The 17,562-nt window shown below is 41.8% G+C and overlaps 1 protein-coding gene across 1 annotated transcript in view; it reads right to left on the minus strand.

The window, feature by feature from the left end:
• syt7b (synaptotagmin VIIb) overlaps positions 1–17,562 on the minus strand; it is a 365,243-nt gene that overhangs the window by 218,931 nt on the left and 128,750 nt on the right. Inside the window, exon 2 of the mRNA XM_078221264.1 lies at positions 1,980–2,059. Within this exon, the coding sequence (XP_078077390.1) occupies positions 1,980–2,059 (80 nt within the window). The remainder of the gene's footprint in view (positions 1–1,979; positions 2,060–17,562) is intronic.

The raw sequence follows: 17,562 nt of genomic DNA on the forward strand, positions 1-17,562 counted from the left end.
TATTAGACATACAAATGAATTCAAGTGTACATCACTGGAACCCCAAGACTGGATTACAGAAACATTAATGCCAATTTAATATAATGCTGAAATTAGATTGATTGAAGACTGAAAATCTATTCTGATATGACTGCAGAATCACATTATACAAACCATTAAGTGATGGGAGGGTTCTTTCTTTAATTATGTGCTTAGTGCAATTTTCATTGTTATTTCAAAAACTGAACAAGAACGAGAGTGCTACAAAAATCATTAATGATGATCAGCAATCAACAGACTAATTCTTTTGGAATGTTGTTTCAGGATACAAGGGCCCATTGTGCCAAGTGCTGTAACTCTGATTCAGGCTCGGATCTGTGAATTGTGTCACATTGTATGCAGGCAATGGAATGGGACAGGTAATGGGATGCACATTAAAGGAACTCTTTACTTGCTGTCGAAGGTAAAGTTTCTCATGTCGTGGTTCAACATGTGTGGTTACTGTCATTATGCAATGAATAGTGCTGCATTTTGGACAACTTCATGAAAAGTCAGAGGGGAGCAATTGACCAATGCCATGTGTAATAATGACTGAGCCCTGAGCAAAGTGGAGATGCAGAATAAACACCTCGTCTCTGAAGTTCGCTAACAAAAGCAACAGGTTTTTAAAATTATGACTGGACTGTTTCCAGTACTTTTGCTGCAGACACAAAAAGACCACCAGAATTTGGGGGCTGCAGGGATAGACCTCTGTGTGCTCACCCAGTGAGGGACTGCCCTGTGTATCATGTCCCATCACATTCCCTAATTAAATATGAAGCAGCACTTATAATCCCGACTAAAGTAGATCACATTAGTCCAAACCATCTGTGGGTCCTGCATCAGTAGTGGGCATTATATATAACCTATATAGGAGATGATTAGACTGGTAATTTTGGTATTCAAACCTATGATAAAATATGAATGATAACTGGATCACTGTATTATCTGGAAGAAAAAACAAAAGTGAAAATCAGAGTTAACAAGTTAAACTAATTTGGTTTACAATCCAGAAGACAATTCATTGTTAAACTTTCACACAGACTTTGTCCTATAAACTGAGATAAAATAGTTCATTGTGATTTTAAAGATATTCAACAGCAAGGTAACAAGAAAAAGCATTGGATTTGGTTCATTTTCTAGCTTCAGATAAATACATATTTTCAAATAACTTGTGTAATAAACACAAAGTCTGAAACAGCCGTTTTCCAGCAAGCCTCAGTGGACAGAGTAATCTTTACTACTTTATCACAGCTGCAGGCAACACCTTTCAAGTTTCAATGCTTAAAAAGGGGAAAAAATGTCAAACAAGGTATTTTGTTATAATCTAATAGCCGCGGTGAACAGCACTGCAGCTAAAAGAGCAATATTGTAATTTCACACAGACATCAATCTTAGGAATCATTTAGAGAGTCCCCACTGCCTCTCAAGTTCAATTACATTCTCTTGAATGCTACAGGAAAAGCTATAACATTTTCTTTCCATATTTCTTCCCTCTTCTATAGTTTCCTTTTTTTTGTTCTAGAAGCTGCAAGAGAAACAGTCACTATCATTATTGAGGACTCTCACACTTCCAATGCTGGGTTTTGTTTCTTGCCCCAGAAAGAACCATTCACTTAGATCATAAGAGCACAGAGTCAAACATCTATCTGACTTTGTACTTTCTGAAAAGCTGCAAAGGTTGTAAACCAGTCTTCCTATGTATCTGTGAATGACACAGACTACACAAAGAATGAAAAATTTTGCTGCTTTTCCAACAAAGTTCATACGACAGAAATAGACGGTAAAACCAACATACATGTGTGATATCTTAAAGAGACTACATCAAATATTTATACTTGAACTGGGAGCACCGTTTATCATTTCATCAGAGTGAACACAGCTTGGTTTACAGAAAAGAACAGTGGCTGCTCGTCTTAACCTTTCGAACTCTTTCCTGATTTTCTGCTCATGGCACCTACTTGATAGCTTTCTTCTCGTTGCGGCCTCGGTTGGAGTCTGGTGTGTTGACTACCTCCAATGAGCTCTTGTGTCTTTTACCCTATAGAGGAGGAAAGAAAAGGAATAATTTAATAACAGAAATCCATTACACTTGCTCTGCAATTGTAACAAAGTGGTTGTTGTGGTGATTGGTATTTTGATGGAAAAGATTTTTAAAATGAGCTGGATTTTGCAGTCAGCAGTGTAGAGCTCAATGACCTTGAAGAAAACTGCTGACAAAAATCTAGCATTTTTGACAATGCAGATTTCCCGCTCTTGACATGAGTTTGTTTTTGCATCAAATCTATATAATCTAGGAGTAACATGCACCGTGGATCAAAGGGAACTTGTGGACATACTGTACTTGGATTTCCAGAAGGCATTTGATAAGGTACCACATCAAAGGTTATTGCAGAAAATAATAGCTCATGGTATAGGGCGTAACATATTAGCGTGGATAGAAGATTGGTTGACTGACAGAAAACAAAGAGTATGCATAAATGGGTCTTTTTCTGATTGGCAGGATGTGACAAATGACAAATGTGACATGGGATCTGCTCTGGGGCATCAACTTTTTACATTTTATCTCAATGACTTAGTTGAGCGGAGCAAGGGCATGGTAGCTAAATTTGCAGATGATAAAAAGATAGGTAGGGCATTAGGAGGTTGCAGATAGGAATTGATAGGTTGAGGGAATGGGCAAAAAATTGGCAGATGGAGTATAATGTGGGAAAATGTGAGGTTGTTTACATTGGCAGGAAGAATAAAAAAGCATAGTACTAAAATAGAGAATGACTGCAGAAATCTGAGGGGCAGAGGGATCTAGGTGCATGAATCAAAAAAAGTTAGTGTTCAGGTACAACAAGAAAGATAAAGGCAAAATACTGCAGATGCTGGAATCTGAAACAAAACAGAAACTGCTGGAAAATCTCAGCCGGTCTGACAGTATCTGTGGAAAGAGAATAGAGCCAACTTTTTGAGTCAGGATGACCTGACTGCGCAATGTTACGTCTATCATTTATATTTCACCAAATGATTAAAAGATTATAATTTATTTTTACTCCAACATTGATATTAAGTCAATTTTACAATTACCAACTGAAATCTCTTCAGTACTGAAAAATTACTCGTTTGGTCTGCTACTGCATTAAAACAAAAGGTGCTATTTTTGTTGACTGATGCAAAGATATGCCACTTTGAAACTGTCCACAGATATGGCACAAAGCTTCTGTATTGTAATTCTAGCTTAACATAGCAGAAAATGTTTTTAATATTTCATGTTGCAGCTTTATAGAACCTTAGTTAGGCCCACACTTGGAATATTCTGGTCACCACACTACCAGAACGATGTGGAGGCTTTGGAGAGGGTACAGAAAAGATTTACCAGGATGTTGCCTGGTATGGAGGGCATTAGCTATGAGGAGAGGTTGGAAAAAATTGGTTTGTTCTCACTGGAACGTCGGAGGTGAGGGACGACATGATAGAAGTCTACAAGATTATGAGGGGCAGGGACAGAATAGATAGTCAGAGGCTTTTTCCTAAGATGGAAGAGTCAATTACTAAGGGGCATAAGTTTAAGATGTGAGGGGCAAGGTTTAAAGGAGATGCACGAGGCAGGTTTTTTACACAGAGAGTGGTGGGTGCCTGGAATTCGCTGCCAGGGGAGGTATTGGAAACGGATATGATAGTGACTTTTAAGGGGCGTCTTGACAAATACATGAATAGGATGGGAATAGAGGGATGTGGTTCCTGGAAGGGTAGGGATTTTAGTTCACAGGGGCAGCATGGTCAGTGCAGGCTTGGAGGACCGAAGGGCCTGTTCCTGTGCTATAATTTTCTTTGTTCTTTGTTGTATGTCATGTGTCAAATTTTCTGAGAGGAAGAATGATATTTGGGAGCAGGAGGATAAGGAGGTTTTAGTCAATCCGTGTTTTGTCTTTTCTCGAATAGCAATATGATAAATGAACTACATTCAAGAGACAAGATACTGAGGTGAACCTCTTATCTAGCGTCAGTCCAGAAGGATATCTTGGGCAGATTGAAGATTTGTTGCAAGGCCTGCTAACAGTCTTGTTCAGTTTGAGACGATGTCCAGGGATGGGGATGGACTCAGTAGTGAGAGTATCAAGACTTGCACAGTGAGCTGAAGGCGATGGCTTCAGTCTTACCAATCTTTAGATGGAGAGTATGAGAGTTTATCAAAGACTAAAGGGTGGCACGGTGGCACAGTGGTTAGCACTGCTGCCTCACAGCGCCAGGGACCTGGACTCGATTCCTGGCTTGGGTGGCTGTCTGTGTGGAGTTTTTCCCGATGTCTGTGTGGGTTTCCTTTGGGTGGTCCGGTTTCTTCCCACAGTCCAAAAATGTGCGGGTTAGATTGATTGGCCATGCTAAATTGTTCCTTAGTGTTGGGGGGATGTCAGGGAGATTGGGTAGGATGAATATGTGGGGTTGCGGGGATGGGGCCTCAGTGGGATTTTTGGCAGCGCAGGCTCGATGAGCCGAATGGCCTCCTTCTGCACTATAAGGATTCTATGATTCTAAATGCATGGCGCAGTGAAGAGGCAGAGTTGGGTGTCATTTGTGTGCATACAGAGGTGATACCACCAAAGGTATTATGTAGCTAAGGATGAGGTAAGTAGATGAATGGATGGATCCTTGATGGTTAACCAAAGTGAAAATCATTTGACCAAATCAAACAAAAATTGATCATTCTAAAATACTTCATTACTGGGACCTTCCCAGCTGTAGCTTGAATCCAATGACTGATTGAGTAGAGAGGTCTTGTGGTGAAGCAATTACAGTGAAGCCAAGCCCACTTTCATCATCATAAACTGTAAACCTGCCCCTTAAGTCTTCAGTCCATTGACATGCAGAGATTTTAAATGTCCTTATCTTTGTTAGTTATACCCATGATGCACACCACCCCCCCCCCCCCGCCCCCCCCCCCTGCCTAGGCTCACCCAGCTTCCACATACCCTACCCTGCCTGACACTGCTCACCACCCCTGCTCACATGGGGTGAGCAGTGTTGGGATGGGGGCGAGGGGGGGTAATGAACAATTAGGAGGGGTGATGAGCAGAGTCAGAATGGGGTGGTGAGCAGAGTCAGGCATGGGGAATAGTGTCTAGATCCCAACACATCTCTGTTCAAAGCTACACTAACCCTTGGTCTATATCATAAGCTTTCTTACATCACTCTGGGTGGTACTGTGCCCAGTCCCACATTAACTTTGTACATACTACAAAGTACAGTAGCTTGTCTAAACAAATAGCACTGCATCAAGAGAAGTCCATACCTGTGCCCGACCAAGTATACAATATTCCACAATGTAGCTGTCAATGAAATGCCATAAGCACCCAGCACCATGATCTGATACATAGTTTTAATCCATGCATTCAGCACCTTTTCATTATCTTATGATATCACAGAGTGCACTACTGTGCATTATCTTTGAAGTGTAGTCACAATTGTAATGCAGGAAATGCAGCAGCCAATCTTTGCACAGGAGGCTGCCATAGATAGCAGTGGCATAAATGAACAGAAAATGTGTTTTACGTGTTTCTTGAGGGATAAATATTGGCCAAAGCATTGGGAGAACTTTCACACACTTCTTTGAATAGTACCATATCAGTTCTTAAGGACATCCAAGGGCAGATACTTAATATCTTATCCTAAAGGCAGCCCCTCCAACTCCCTCAGTACTACACAGAAATGATCGTGCACTCAGTCTCTGAAGTGGGGCTTGAACCCACACCTTCTGAGTGTGCTCTGGCTGCGTAAACACTGGTTCCTGTAATACCTGAAAAGTTCACATCAAAGAAGGAAGAAATAAATTGCATTTATATAGCATCTTTCACAACCTCAGAACATCCCAAAGCTTTTTATAGTTTCCCTTTCCAATACACTTTCACCATTAGCTAATTTAAATCTTACTCCAATATTGGAGGTTGAACCTTGTGTTAATTCACACTGAAAAAGTACAGGAAAGTGATGCCAACTTCCCAGAAATAAACTGGAGTCCTGCTGAGTGATTGTCATGAAATTATCATGTATTTATTCTTGAAAATGAGCTCCAAGTATTCATTATTAAACTGACATTTCCATTGCATATGCTCTGTATTTATATCAATGTATTAATTTAATATTCTGTTACTGCTTTGCTTGTAAATGAAACAAAACTGGCAATGAATGCACCATATTATCAGGGATGAGAGGACACAATAACAGAAGATGGAAAGATGTCAAGTCCAACTGATCTCCTCTCCGGTTCCCTGACATCCAATCATAACCTGCAATCCATTTTTTTGCACAGGAGCATGTAATCATCTCTTAAACCCATTTATACTGCTCGACTGCTTCTCTGGTCTTACTCTTAATCAACTTATTCAATTTTGTTCTCATTCCTAATTTTTCCTGCCCTTAAAAAAAAATTGTTACAGTGAATAATTTGCCTGAATCAACTCCGTCAATTCCCTTCTGAAAGGTCAACTCTTTCAAGAGATTTAGAGTGTTTCAAGGTAAGCAAATTAATTCAAGGAGTCTTCTGAGAGCAATTTAACACACCTTCTGTGTTTTATAGGCTGAAGCATTATGTGAGTGACTCCACTAGAACCATTTCAACACATTGTTACTGATAGTCTACACATTTTGTAAACCTCTGCTTTGATTGAATATAAACTTTCCAACCAAATGTTCAAAATAAAAACTACAATTTTCTGATTAGATATTGTGGAACCATAACAAATGTTACCATCATTAAGGTAAATTAATACAAGACATATGGCAATTTACCAGATCAATGGACTCTTTTCAAAGGCCCTTACTTCATAATCTGGCTAAAATTGTCCACAGCTTGTAAACTATAAAATGTAGATGTATTAAAACAAATAAGCAATATAATTGCACAGGAATATAGTTTCTTCTCGTAATTAACTCTCCAAAATTTGTTCATATTGTCTCTTTTTGGAAATGTTTTCCAATCCCTAAGGCAGATGTATAGTCAGCCACAGTATAGTGGACTCCACAATACAGAGCCCAGGAGATAACAGCTGAATTGGCCAATATTGGGCCAGAAGCAGCAGATTCTTTAGAGCCAGGGAAAGAGGTGGAGAGGACAGACAGGTGGAGAAGCTGCGCTGGGGAGGAGAGGACACACAGGTTGAGCAGATAAAGGGAGTGTGGGTGACCAGGGAGGGTGGGGGTGTGGATAGAGCAAGCAAGTGGGAGGGTTTGAAATGTGGATAGATAAAGGTGATGCTGGACAAGCACATAGAGTAATTGGATGGACAGGACAGGACAGGTAAAAAGAGGTAGAGCAGGAAGGGGCAGGATCATTCAGGTACAGATGAGGAGTGGACAGAGCAGCAGACCAGCTAGGAGTGGGGAGGGCTATTGGTGTGGTCAGACAAGAGGAACCCGCAGAGAAGAGAGAGATGGAAAGGATGGGAGGGAGACCAAACTGAGGGGCAGAGTTGGTGGGTGGAGCAATTAGAGGGGCAAAGAAGATGGGGATGTGGAATGGACAGAGGCAGTCAAAGGAAGAATTGGGCAGAAGTAGATAAAGTGGCTAAGTAGGCGAGTGAGGGATAGGAGTGGAAGAAGGTGGTGTGGGGCAGTCGGCACACTAAAGTAGCAGGGAATAGAAAGCTCTTGAGATGTTTTTATCCTTTCACAAGATGTGGACATTGTTGTCTAGGCCAGCATTTCTTGCCCATCCCTAATGGACTTTAGAAACGTCATTGTGAGTCGCCTTCTTTGCCTGCTGCAGTCCATGCAGTGTACATACTCCCACAGTGCTGTAAGGAAGAGTGTTCCAGGGCTTTGATCCAGCGACAGTGAAGGAACGATAATCTATTTCCAAGTCAGGAAAGTGTGGGCTTGGAGGGAACTTGCATGTGCTGGTGCCCCCATGCATCTGCTGCTCTTCTCCTTCTAGGCGGTAGAGGTCATAGATTTGAAAGATGCTATCGAGGGAGCCTTGAACTGCTGCGGAACATCCTGTAGATTGTACACACTGCTGACACTGTGTATCAGTGGTGGAGGGAGTGAATGTTTACTGTGATAGATGGGATGCCAATCAAGTGGGCTGCCTTGTCCTGGATGGTGTCAAGCTTCTTGAGCGTTGTTAGAGCTGCATTCGATGAAGCAAGTCAAGAGCATTCTATCACACTCCTTCCTGACTTGTGCCTTGCAGATTGTGGACAGGCTTTGGGGAATCAGAAGGTGAGCTACTCTCGACAGAATTCTCAGCCTCTGAGCTGCTCTTAAGGCCACAGTATTTATATGGCTGGTCCAGTTCAGGTTCTGGTCAATGGTAGGCTCCAGGGTATTGATGGTGAGGGATTCATGATCCTAATGCCATTGAATGTCATGGGGGGATAGTTAGATTCTCTTTTCTTGAAGATGGTCATTGCCTGGTACTTGTGTGAAGGAACGGTGATATATTTCCAAGTCAGTATATTGTGGAGCTTGGAAAACTTGCCACTTACCAGCCTAAGTCTGAATATTGACCAGGTCTGGCTGAATTTGGACATAGAATCATAGAATCATAGAAACCCTACAGTGCAGAAGGAGGCCATTCGGCCCATCGAGTCTGCACCGACCACAATCCCACCCAGGCCCTACCCCCACATATTTTACCCGCTAATCCCTCCAACCCACGCATCCCAGGACTCCAAGGGGCAACCTTTTTTTTAACCTAGCCAATCAACCTAACCCGCACATCTTTGGACTGTGGGAGGAAACCAGAGCACCCGGAGGAAACCCACGCAGACACGAGGAGAATGTGCAAACTCCACACAGACAGTGACCCGAGCCGGGAATCGAACCCTGGACCCTGGAGCTGTGAAGCAGCAGTGCTAACCACTGTGCTTCAGTATGTGAGGAGTCGTGAATGGTGCTGAACATTGTGGAATCATCAGAGAACATCTCCATTTTGTAGCAACTAAAGATGATTGGACCTAAGACGCAACACAATTGTGTACTGATGTACAGACACAATTCCTGTACTGATGTCCTGAGACCGAGATGATTCACCAGCAACAACCACAACCATCTTTTTTTGTGCTAGGTATGACTCCAACCAGTGGAGAATTTTCCCCCTGATTCCCATTGACTTCAGTTTTGCTAGGGGTCTCTTTCAAATGCTGCCTTAATGTCAAGGGCAGTTAGTCTCACCTCAGCTTTTTTGCTCGTGTTTGGATCAAGGCAATGTAATGTAATGAGGTCAGGAACTGGTTGGCTGTGGTGGAACCCAAACTGAGTGTAACCGAGCAGGTTATTACTAAGTAATGCCACTTGATAACTCTGACAGTGACACCTTCCATCACTTTGCAGATGGTGCGGTAATTGGTCAGGTTGGATTTGCCTTGCTTTACGTGGACAGTGAGAACAACCTTAGAAAGCACTCCAGATGAGTCAGCTCAGACATGAGGGGTGGAATTTTCCCATCCCGTCCACCATGGGAATCGTAGCTGGCAGGACACGGACCATGCAAAGATCTGTTGACCTCAGATGGGATTTTCTGGTCTTGGGACAAACATAGCTGGAAAATCCCGCCCAAGAGAATCATTGTCTTTTTGAGGGAGTCAGCAGAGAGCTGGTATATTTTGGAGACATATTTAGAAAAGGGCAAAAATAAGAACAAAGATATTGAAATGAGAAACATAACGAAGAAAATAAAATGTATTCAAAATATGTTTACCTGTTAACTGAAAATTAACATAAACAGGATGCAGTTTCAGTACATAAGCTGCTCCGCAGACCAGAGCTACAACTGTAAGCAGATTGAAAGTAGATTTCTTAACATATTCCCTCACTACATAAAAATAGTGTTGAGAGAGATAGTTGTGACAAATGGTGTCATGCCTATAACATTGAAAATATCTATCAATGCCAACCACCAGTGGAACTAGTACTTGCAAGTATTTTAATGAAATGCATGGCCCAAGTGCCATATTTGTTATTTATTATAAATCTACATGTTAACGTTATAACTGCTTTAGTTGTGTTAGAATAGGTATTCCTTAAATTAAGTAGCACTACCTGATGTATCCCAACTTTATCTGTGGCTTCTGTCCAGCAGAAAATCACTGCGTTGCAATGCATTTAAGTTGTGACTGTTTGACTGTGTGTAACTATTAATACAATTTGAAATGGGTAATGCAAGATGGCTCAGAGGCAATCTAATTGGCAGTCTTTAAAAGCTTAAAATGAATGGTGGATTGCCAATTCAAATCAATGCTGCTAAAGGACAGGAAAGGATTAAAGATTTAAGTCATTCACTTTGATTAATATTTCTTACATACTTCACAGATGTGTCATTATTTAACCTTGCATAGAGTTTGGCAACTTTGTACTGGAATGAATAAAGTGCAACAAAATGCTCAGAGCTGCATCATTGGGCGGCACGGTAGCACAGTGGTTAGCACTGCTGCTGCACAGCACCAGGGACCTGGGTTCGATTCCCGGCTTGGGTCACTGTCTGTGTGGAGTTTGCACGTTCTCCGTGTGTCTGCGTGGGTTTCCTCCGGGTGCTCCGGTTTCCTCCCACACGCCAAAGATGTGCGGGTTAGGTTGGCCATGCTAAAAAAAAATTGCCCCTTAGTGTCCTGAGATGCGTAGGTTAGAGGGATTAGTGGGTAAAAATGTAGGGATATGGGGGTAGGGCCTGGGTGGGATTGTGGTCGGTGCAGACTCGATGGGCCAAATGGCCTCTTTCTGTACTGTAGGGTTTTTATGTTTCTATGATTGTGCAATGTTTAAACTGGCTTCAACTCAGCTATCCTAAAAAAACAACTCAGCAGAAATGAATTAACGTAATTAATCAGCAGAAACTGAATTCTGATTGGGTGGCACAGTGACTCACTGCTGCCTCAGAGTGCCAGGGACCCAGGTTCAATTTCAGCCTCGGGTCACTGTCTGTGTGGAGTTTGTACATTTTCCCCGTGTCTGTGTGAGTTTCCTCCGGGTGCTCTGGTTTCCTCCCATAGTCCAAAGATGTGCGGGTTAGACGGATTGGCCATGCTAAATTCTCCCTCACTGTGCCCGAACAGGCACCGGAGTGTAGCGACTAGGGGATTTTCACAGTAACTTCATTGCAGAGTTAATGTAAGCCTACTTGTGACACTAATAAATAAGCTTTTAAACTTTAACCTTAAACTTATAAACTTAAACTTTAAAACTTATATGAAAAGTTAGTTTCGATGTTGGAGACTTGTATCGAATTGGAACTCAACTCAAATGCATTCTGGCATCTTGTGCACTTTCAATTTCAATTGTTCCGGTCACAATGTCAATCAACAATATCAATAAACAGCACACAAGAAAATACAATTGTCAACATTCAATCTCTGGCCATCTTGTGTTAACTTCTTTAAAGGAATTTTGAATTGTTTAGTATAAGTACTTACTCCCGCATCACCAGAACAGGGTAACTGCAGAATAACTACAAGTTACAGCATCCCACTAAGATTTCTTGAACAGCGCTTCCCCCTAGAAATTCGATTCTCTGACATATAACACCATGGTGAAGAGCAGCAATGTTCCAGGCACATCATCGTACCAAAATTTCTCAGGTACACACACACACCATCCTGACATGCCGATTATTCCTGCTGCTTTATCATTTCTCAGCCACTTTCCTGGAATTTTTTACCAACTACAATTGTAGGAGCACCAGTAACATAAGGACTGCGGTGGTATGAGGAGAAAGCCTATGGCCACACTTTGCAGGGAAACTAGGGACAGTGAAATCATAGAATCATTACAGTGCAGAAGGAGGCCATTTGGCCCATCGAGCCTGCACAGATAACAATCTCGCCCCCCCCGCCCCCCCCAACTGGCGCTATCCCCGTAACTCACATATTTACCTTGCTAATCCCCCTGATGCTAACAGGCAATTTAGCATGGCCAATCAACCTAACCTGCACATCTTTGGAGTGTGGGAGGAAACCGGAGCACCTGGAGAAAATCCACGCAGACACAAGGAGAACTTGCAGACTCCGCACAGTCACCCGAGGCCAGAACTAAACCTGGATCACCCGAGGCCAGAACTGAACCTGGATCCCTGGCGCTGTAAGGCAGCAGTGCTAATCACAATGCCACTGTAAAATGATAAAGTTTTATTCATGTTTCTGCCCCGTTTCGAAACGGGGACTTTTCACATGTCAGGTGAAACACACTACAGAAACAAATAAATGTGACCTTGCCAGTGTCACCCAGATCCTAAGAGCTTGTTTATTCAAAAGGATGATCACTTCACATGATCCAGAGTCTTGCAAGTTTTCATTGCTATAACCCATAAATATTTCTCAGCCCAAAGAGTGCAGGTGTTGTGGGCCTCTGTTGTGTTCTGATGCTGTTCATAATCACTACCTGCCAAATGTAATGCCCTCCTCATTTTTGAGTGGAGCTCATTGCCTGAAATCTAGCCCAAGTTTTAACCTCCACTCTCTAGGACAGCTCTGTTAACTTAAACCTAACCCAGCTCTTGGCTTCTGTTGTTAAGCACCCGTACATACATCACAGTTTTGCACGCAGCTCTGGTGTGACTTCAGTGGTTATATTTCGACAGAGCTATTTAAGCAAGCCTACTGTCCCAGACCTATTTTATAATGCTTACACAAATGCATTCAGAAAGGTCTCAGGATCATTCTGAACTAACGGTTCAACCAATATGGTTGCTATTTTTATACCTATCAAACGCAACACCCGATGTTGCTGACAAAGCTGTCTTGTATCACTTTCCAGCTAAGTGCTTAATAAAACCATTTTGAAAGGATTTGGATTCAAATTCCACTCTCCACGACCTGCATGTTTAGCAGTCCCCAGCTAATTCTGCTACCCGGAGTATACAATTATGTTGAATTATTTAATTTGCTTTCATCTTGTCTTGTTCTTAGAGACCTCTTTGTAAATGTATTTCTGCTGAGCTGCTGTTTCTTTGGCTCAGAATTATATTAGGTTAACCCCTGAATAATGAAGCAGTAATATCTCATTCACTGTTCTCGATTTATACACAAATATTAAAATTGACAACTCTGTTTAATCCAAGGGGAAAGGATCTCTTAATGGATTAAAATATTATAGCATATCAATATTTTGGTCCAAATCACATGTTTTTTATTTGTAGAGCAACCCTACCCAACTGGGTAGGTCACAAAAGTTCATTGGTGATGTTTAGGATTTTGGAAAGCGGTAGAATGATTATGATCTACAGGATGGAGCTAAAAAGTAACAGGTGAATGACAACAAAGGTAAATAGGAGTTGCACTATTACACTATTGTTGCAGAACTATCCATTCCTCTTTGAGTAACATAATAGCCATGAAGTCCTGACTCTTCACATATCTTTCCATGGCATCTCGAGGCTTGTGCTTTTGTATTTAGCACCTTAACTGTGTAAAACCCTCCCAAGTTTCTTCAGTGAAGCATAACTTAAAAATGGATGGCAAATCTGAGGAGGAGATACTAATAAGGGTGACCTGGTCAAGGAATATGGGTTTTCAGGAGGTTCTGGAGGGAGGAGACGGACTTGTAGAGATGGAGTTTAGTGCAATAATAAGCCTTGCATTTACCTCGGCAGCTGAAGTTTCAGCAAAATTACATCTTTTGAAATCAAAAAAATTCTCATCATACTAAAAACATTCTTTTAAATGTTCAATTATTCCTAAACTCATTATACCAACTACCATAGTTTGGAGCTTTTATCCTATTGGATGAGCAACAAATCCACTTATCACCTCGTTGCGAAACCCATTTGACTTAGTTAACACCACCTCCTATTGGCAGCTTTGAGTGCCCACCTGTTGTCCTGAATTGGAAGGCCCTGGTATCTTATGGCCACTATTTGGCCAATGCCGGAAAAAAACACAGATGGGTGACTGCTCCTTATTCAGTGCAGGGTCTGGACCCCCCACCCACTGAACTCTAACACTGACAACCTGACCCAAAAGGCTGGATGCTAATTCCATTGTTACTTGCAAAAGATAGTTGGATAGGAACTTGAGGATGCAGAACTTTTGTCAAAAAGCGGGGATATCGGACTAAGAACACTTGCACTTTTAAAGAGTCATTACAGGCACATCAGGCCAAATGGTCCCATTTCCGTGTTGTGAATTCCTATCGTTCAATGATCCATGTAGATTTGAAATAATAAAAATATAAAGTATATTTTCATATATTAAATAATGGAACAATTAACTTGCCTAGATTTACAGACCGTGCAAAATGTATGTTTTCTGCAGTTGAAAGATGATACTGAAATAGTGTGAAGCTGTTTCTTGAAGGTTTATATATTGTATCCCAATTTAATTCAGACAACTTCAGTAGTACATCAAGTCTATTAAGTATTGAAATGCTTGGATTTAAAACCCACTTAATACTTGGAGAATTTTTACTTTTTAAGTTGCATTTCATTGGTTTTGTCACTGGAAGCAGAAGCTTGCAAACTTTTGTACATTGAATATAGGCAGAGCTCACATGCAAATACAGGAGAACTGATTAAAAGAAAATGGGGCTGGATTTTACCCACCCCACCAGCTGAAGAGTTGGCATGGAACACATTTCCACTGAGTCCAGCTGCCTCAGGGCCATTTAACATTCAACTGGCTGGCAGTGAGACGTCCACCCCACCCTCTGGGAAAGAAGTCCCAGCAGTGCCAGGTTTGTGTGGTGACCTCTGCTGGGATGACAGTCTCATAAAAAGAGAGAGAGTTATGGAGGCCAGACTGAAGGTATGTCAGGATTATTGGCAGGGACTGACTGGCAGGTCCCAGCGAGAAGAGTGAGGTGGTTGGGGTTCTAGGAATGATAAGTCATGAGGAGAGGGATAATGTAGAGTACGCAGTAGCACGGTGGTTAGCACTGCTGCCTCACAGCACCTGGGATCCGGGTTTGATTTCTGGCTCAGGCCATTGTCTGTGCGGAGACTGCACATTCTCCCTGTGTCTGCGTGGGTTACCTCTGGGTGCTTCGGTTTCCTCCAACAGTCCAAAGGTGTACAGGTTAGGTTGACTGGCCATGATAAATTGACCCGCAGTGTCCACAGATGTGCAAGTTAAATGAATTAGCAGGGTAAATGCACGGGGTTAAAGGGATAGGGCGGGGGTTAGGTCTGGTTAAGATACTCTTTCGGAGAGTCGGTGCAATCTCGATAGGCCTCGAATGGCCTCCTCCTGCACTGTAGCAATTCAATGGTTCAGCTCTGCCTTACAGACCAAAGTTATTTAAATCACATTTGGTCATAGTAACGTAGGGACAAGAATCGACTATTTAGCTCTTAAGCCTGTTCTGCCATTTAATGGCAGATGTGCAGGTTAGGTTGATAGGCCATGCTAAAAATTGCCCTTAGTGTCCTGAGATGCGTAGGTTAGAGGGATTAGTGGGTAAATATGTAGGGATATGGGGGTAGGGCCTGGGTGGGATTGTGGTCGGTGCAGACACGATGGGCCAAATAGCCTCTTTCTGTACTGTAGGGTTTCTATGATTTCTAATTATTGATTTGTATCTCAACTCTGTTTACCTGTCTTTGACACTCTTGCCTAATAACAACCTATGGACTTGAGTCTTGAAGGTTTTATTGACCCAGCAACCACTGTCTTTTGGGGTTTCAGTTTTCCAGGTCTATGTGGTATCACCCATTCATCCTTCAAATGAGGAAGTAGTTCCTGACTTCACTCCTTAATCATCTGGCTCTAATATTAAGTAAATCTTACCTTGAAGAAATTGTTTGCTGTTTATCCTATTAAAAAATTTGTAAAATAATTTTAATACCTCAATTAAATCAACCCTCAAAGCAACGTTTATGCAGCCTTCTTTTCTTTAATATTGCTTTATGCGCGAGTGGTAATAGCCAGAGAGAACTGAGGTTTTTTCTTTTTTTTGGTATTCTTTTGTCAATACTTCTGTAAATGATTTTTCTGTAAATGATGCTGCCATTGAAACATAAAAAGAGGGGTCAAAATCACGAGGAGTCAAGCAATGACACTTGATATATGTTGTTTGCTTTCGTTGGTTGTCCATGTTCATAGACCTGCCACACTAAGCTAGACAGATCAGAAAATAAACTGCCTTTGCTACCTTCATTTCACAAGAGAGGCTGTCAAAGAACTACACCATCTGCTGCAAGGCTGACCTGCACATAATGCCTGGAACATGGACAACTCTTCCCATAGAAGTGAAGGTCACCACAGAATTAAGCTTTCATATTGGCAATTAACTGGAAGGGGACAACTGCAAAGGTTAGGCAGTTTGCAGCACACACATTTATCAGGTAAGTGACAAACACATTGTTTGCAAGAGTAGCATCTTCAACACATTACCTGTAGAAAGGATGCCTCGATTCAACAACGTTTGCACTGAATGGCAGGACTGCCTAGCATCCACGGCACCAAACATCATACATAGGGCATCACAGCTCCTGATATCATCCCTGGGTTTTATGACCCAGATGGACCTTCCACTAATCTTTAGTGTTATTTAACCACAGAAACATCATTATATACATGGATGACTGTAATCTAGAAACCAGTCATCATGCCTTTCCTATGAGATTGCTGCTTAATTTGTAAGAATCACAAAATGCTGCACTGAGGCAGCCCGATTTCAACCTTCTGCCACAGATTCGATACCGAACCTGCAGGACTTTGATTCTCAGTATATGTGTCATAATTTCTTTATGACAGTCTAGGCTACTTGACCCACAAAGTGGGCCCTATAGCTTTTTTCAAGTAAAATTGCAAAGGAAAAGGGTAAAATTGTCTTGATGCTTTGTTTCTTCCCCAGAAGGTGCTGGTTCTCACTATTTTTAATTTTTGCCATGTTAACATTGCATGCAATGTAAAGCAATACTTAGTTTTTTTAATGAGCATATCATTTTCTTTTCAACTTGCTATCTAGTTTGTAATGTATGAGAATAAAAAGGGAGTGCAAATCAATTTAATATGTTATTATTGGCTCATTGTCATTACCCTGAGCTGTTTTCTTGGCAGTTCTTATTTGCCACTGGTCATTTGCCATTGCCTTCCACTCTCAGGGACAGAGCCAGGAGGCAAGTCCCAAGTCTATCTCAGCTGAAACAGGAATTGAACCTCCGCTGTTGACATTGGCATAGAGCTAATTAGCCCACATGGCCTTCATATGCAATGCTATGTTTATATATATTCACAGCACATTTGATGAATTAATAGCACTAATAGAAATGAACAGCTTTGATCTAATAGCAATTATGGAGATGTGGTTGCAAAGTGACCAAGATTTATTGCATGGCAGAATGAAAAAGGAAGAAGGTAGCCATGATAATAAAGGATAGGCTAAAGACAGTGAAGAGAAAGGACCTTAGCTCAAAAAATCAAAAAGTAGAATTAATTTGTGTGGAATGAAGAAACAAGGGGTAGAAAATGCATGGTGGCACAATGGTTCGCACTACTCCCTCACAGTGCCAGGGACCCGGGTTCGATTCCCATGGTCTGTGTGGAGTCTGCATGTTCTCCCCGTGTCTGCGTGGGTGTCCTCCCAGATGCTCCGGTTTCCTCCCACAGTCCGAAAGTCATACTGGTTAGG

This window comes from Mustelus asterias, chromosome 9 (genome assembly GCF_964213995.1).
Source record: "Mustelus asterias chromosome 9, sMusAst1.hap1.1, whole genome shotgun sequence".
NCBI lineage: Eukaryota > Metazoa > Chordata > Chondrichthyes > Carcharhiniformes > Triakidae > Mustelus > Mustelus asterias.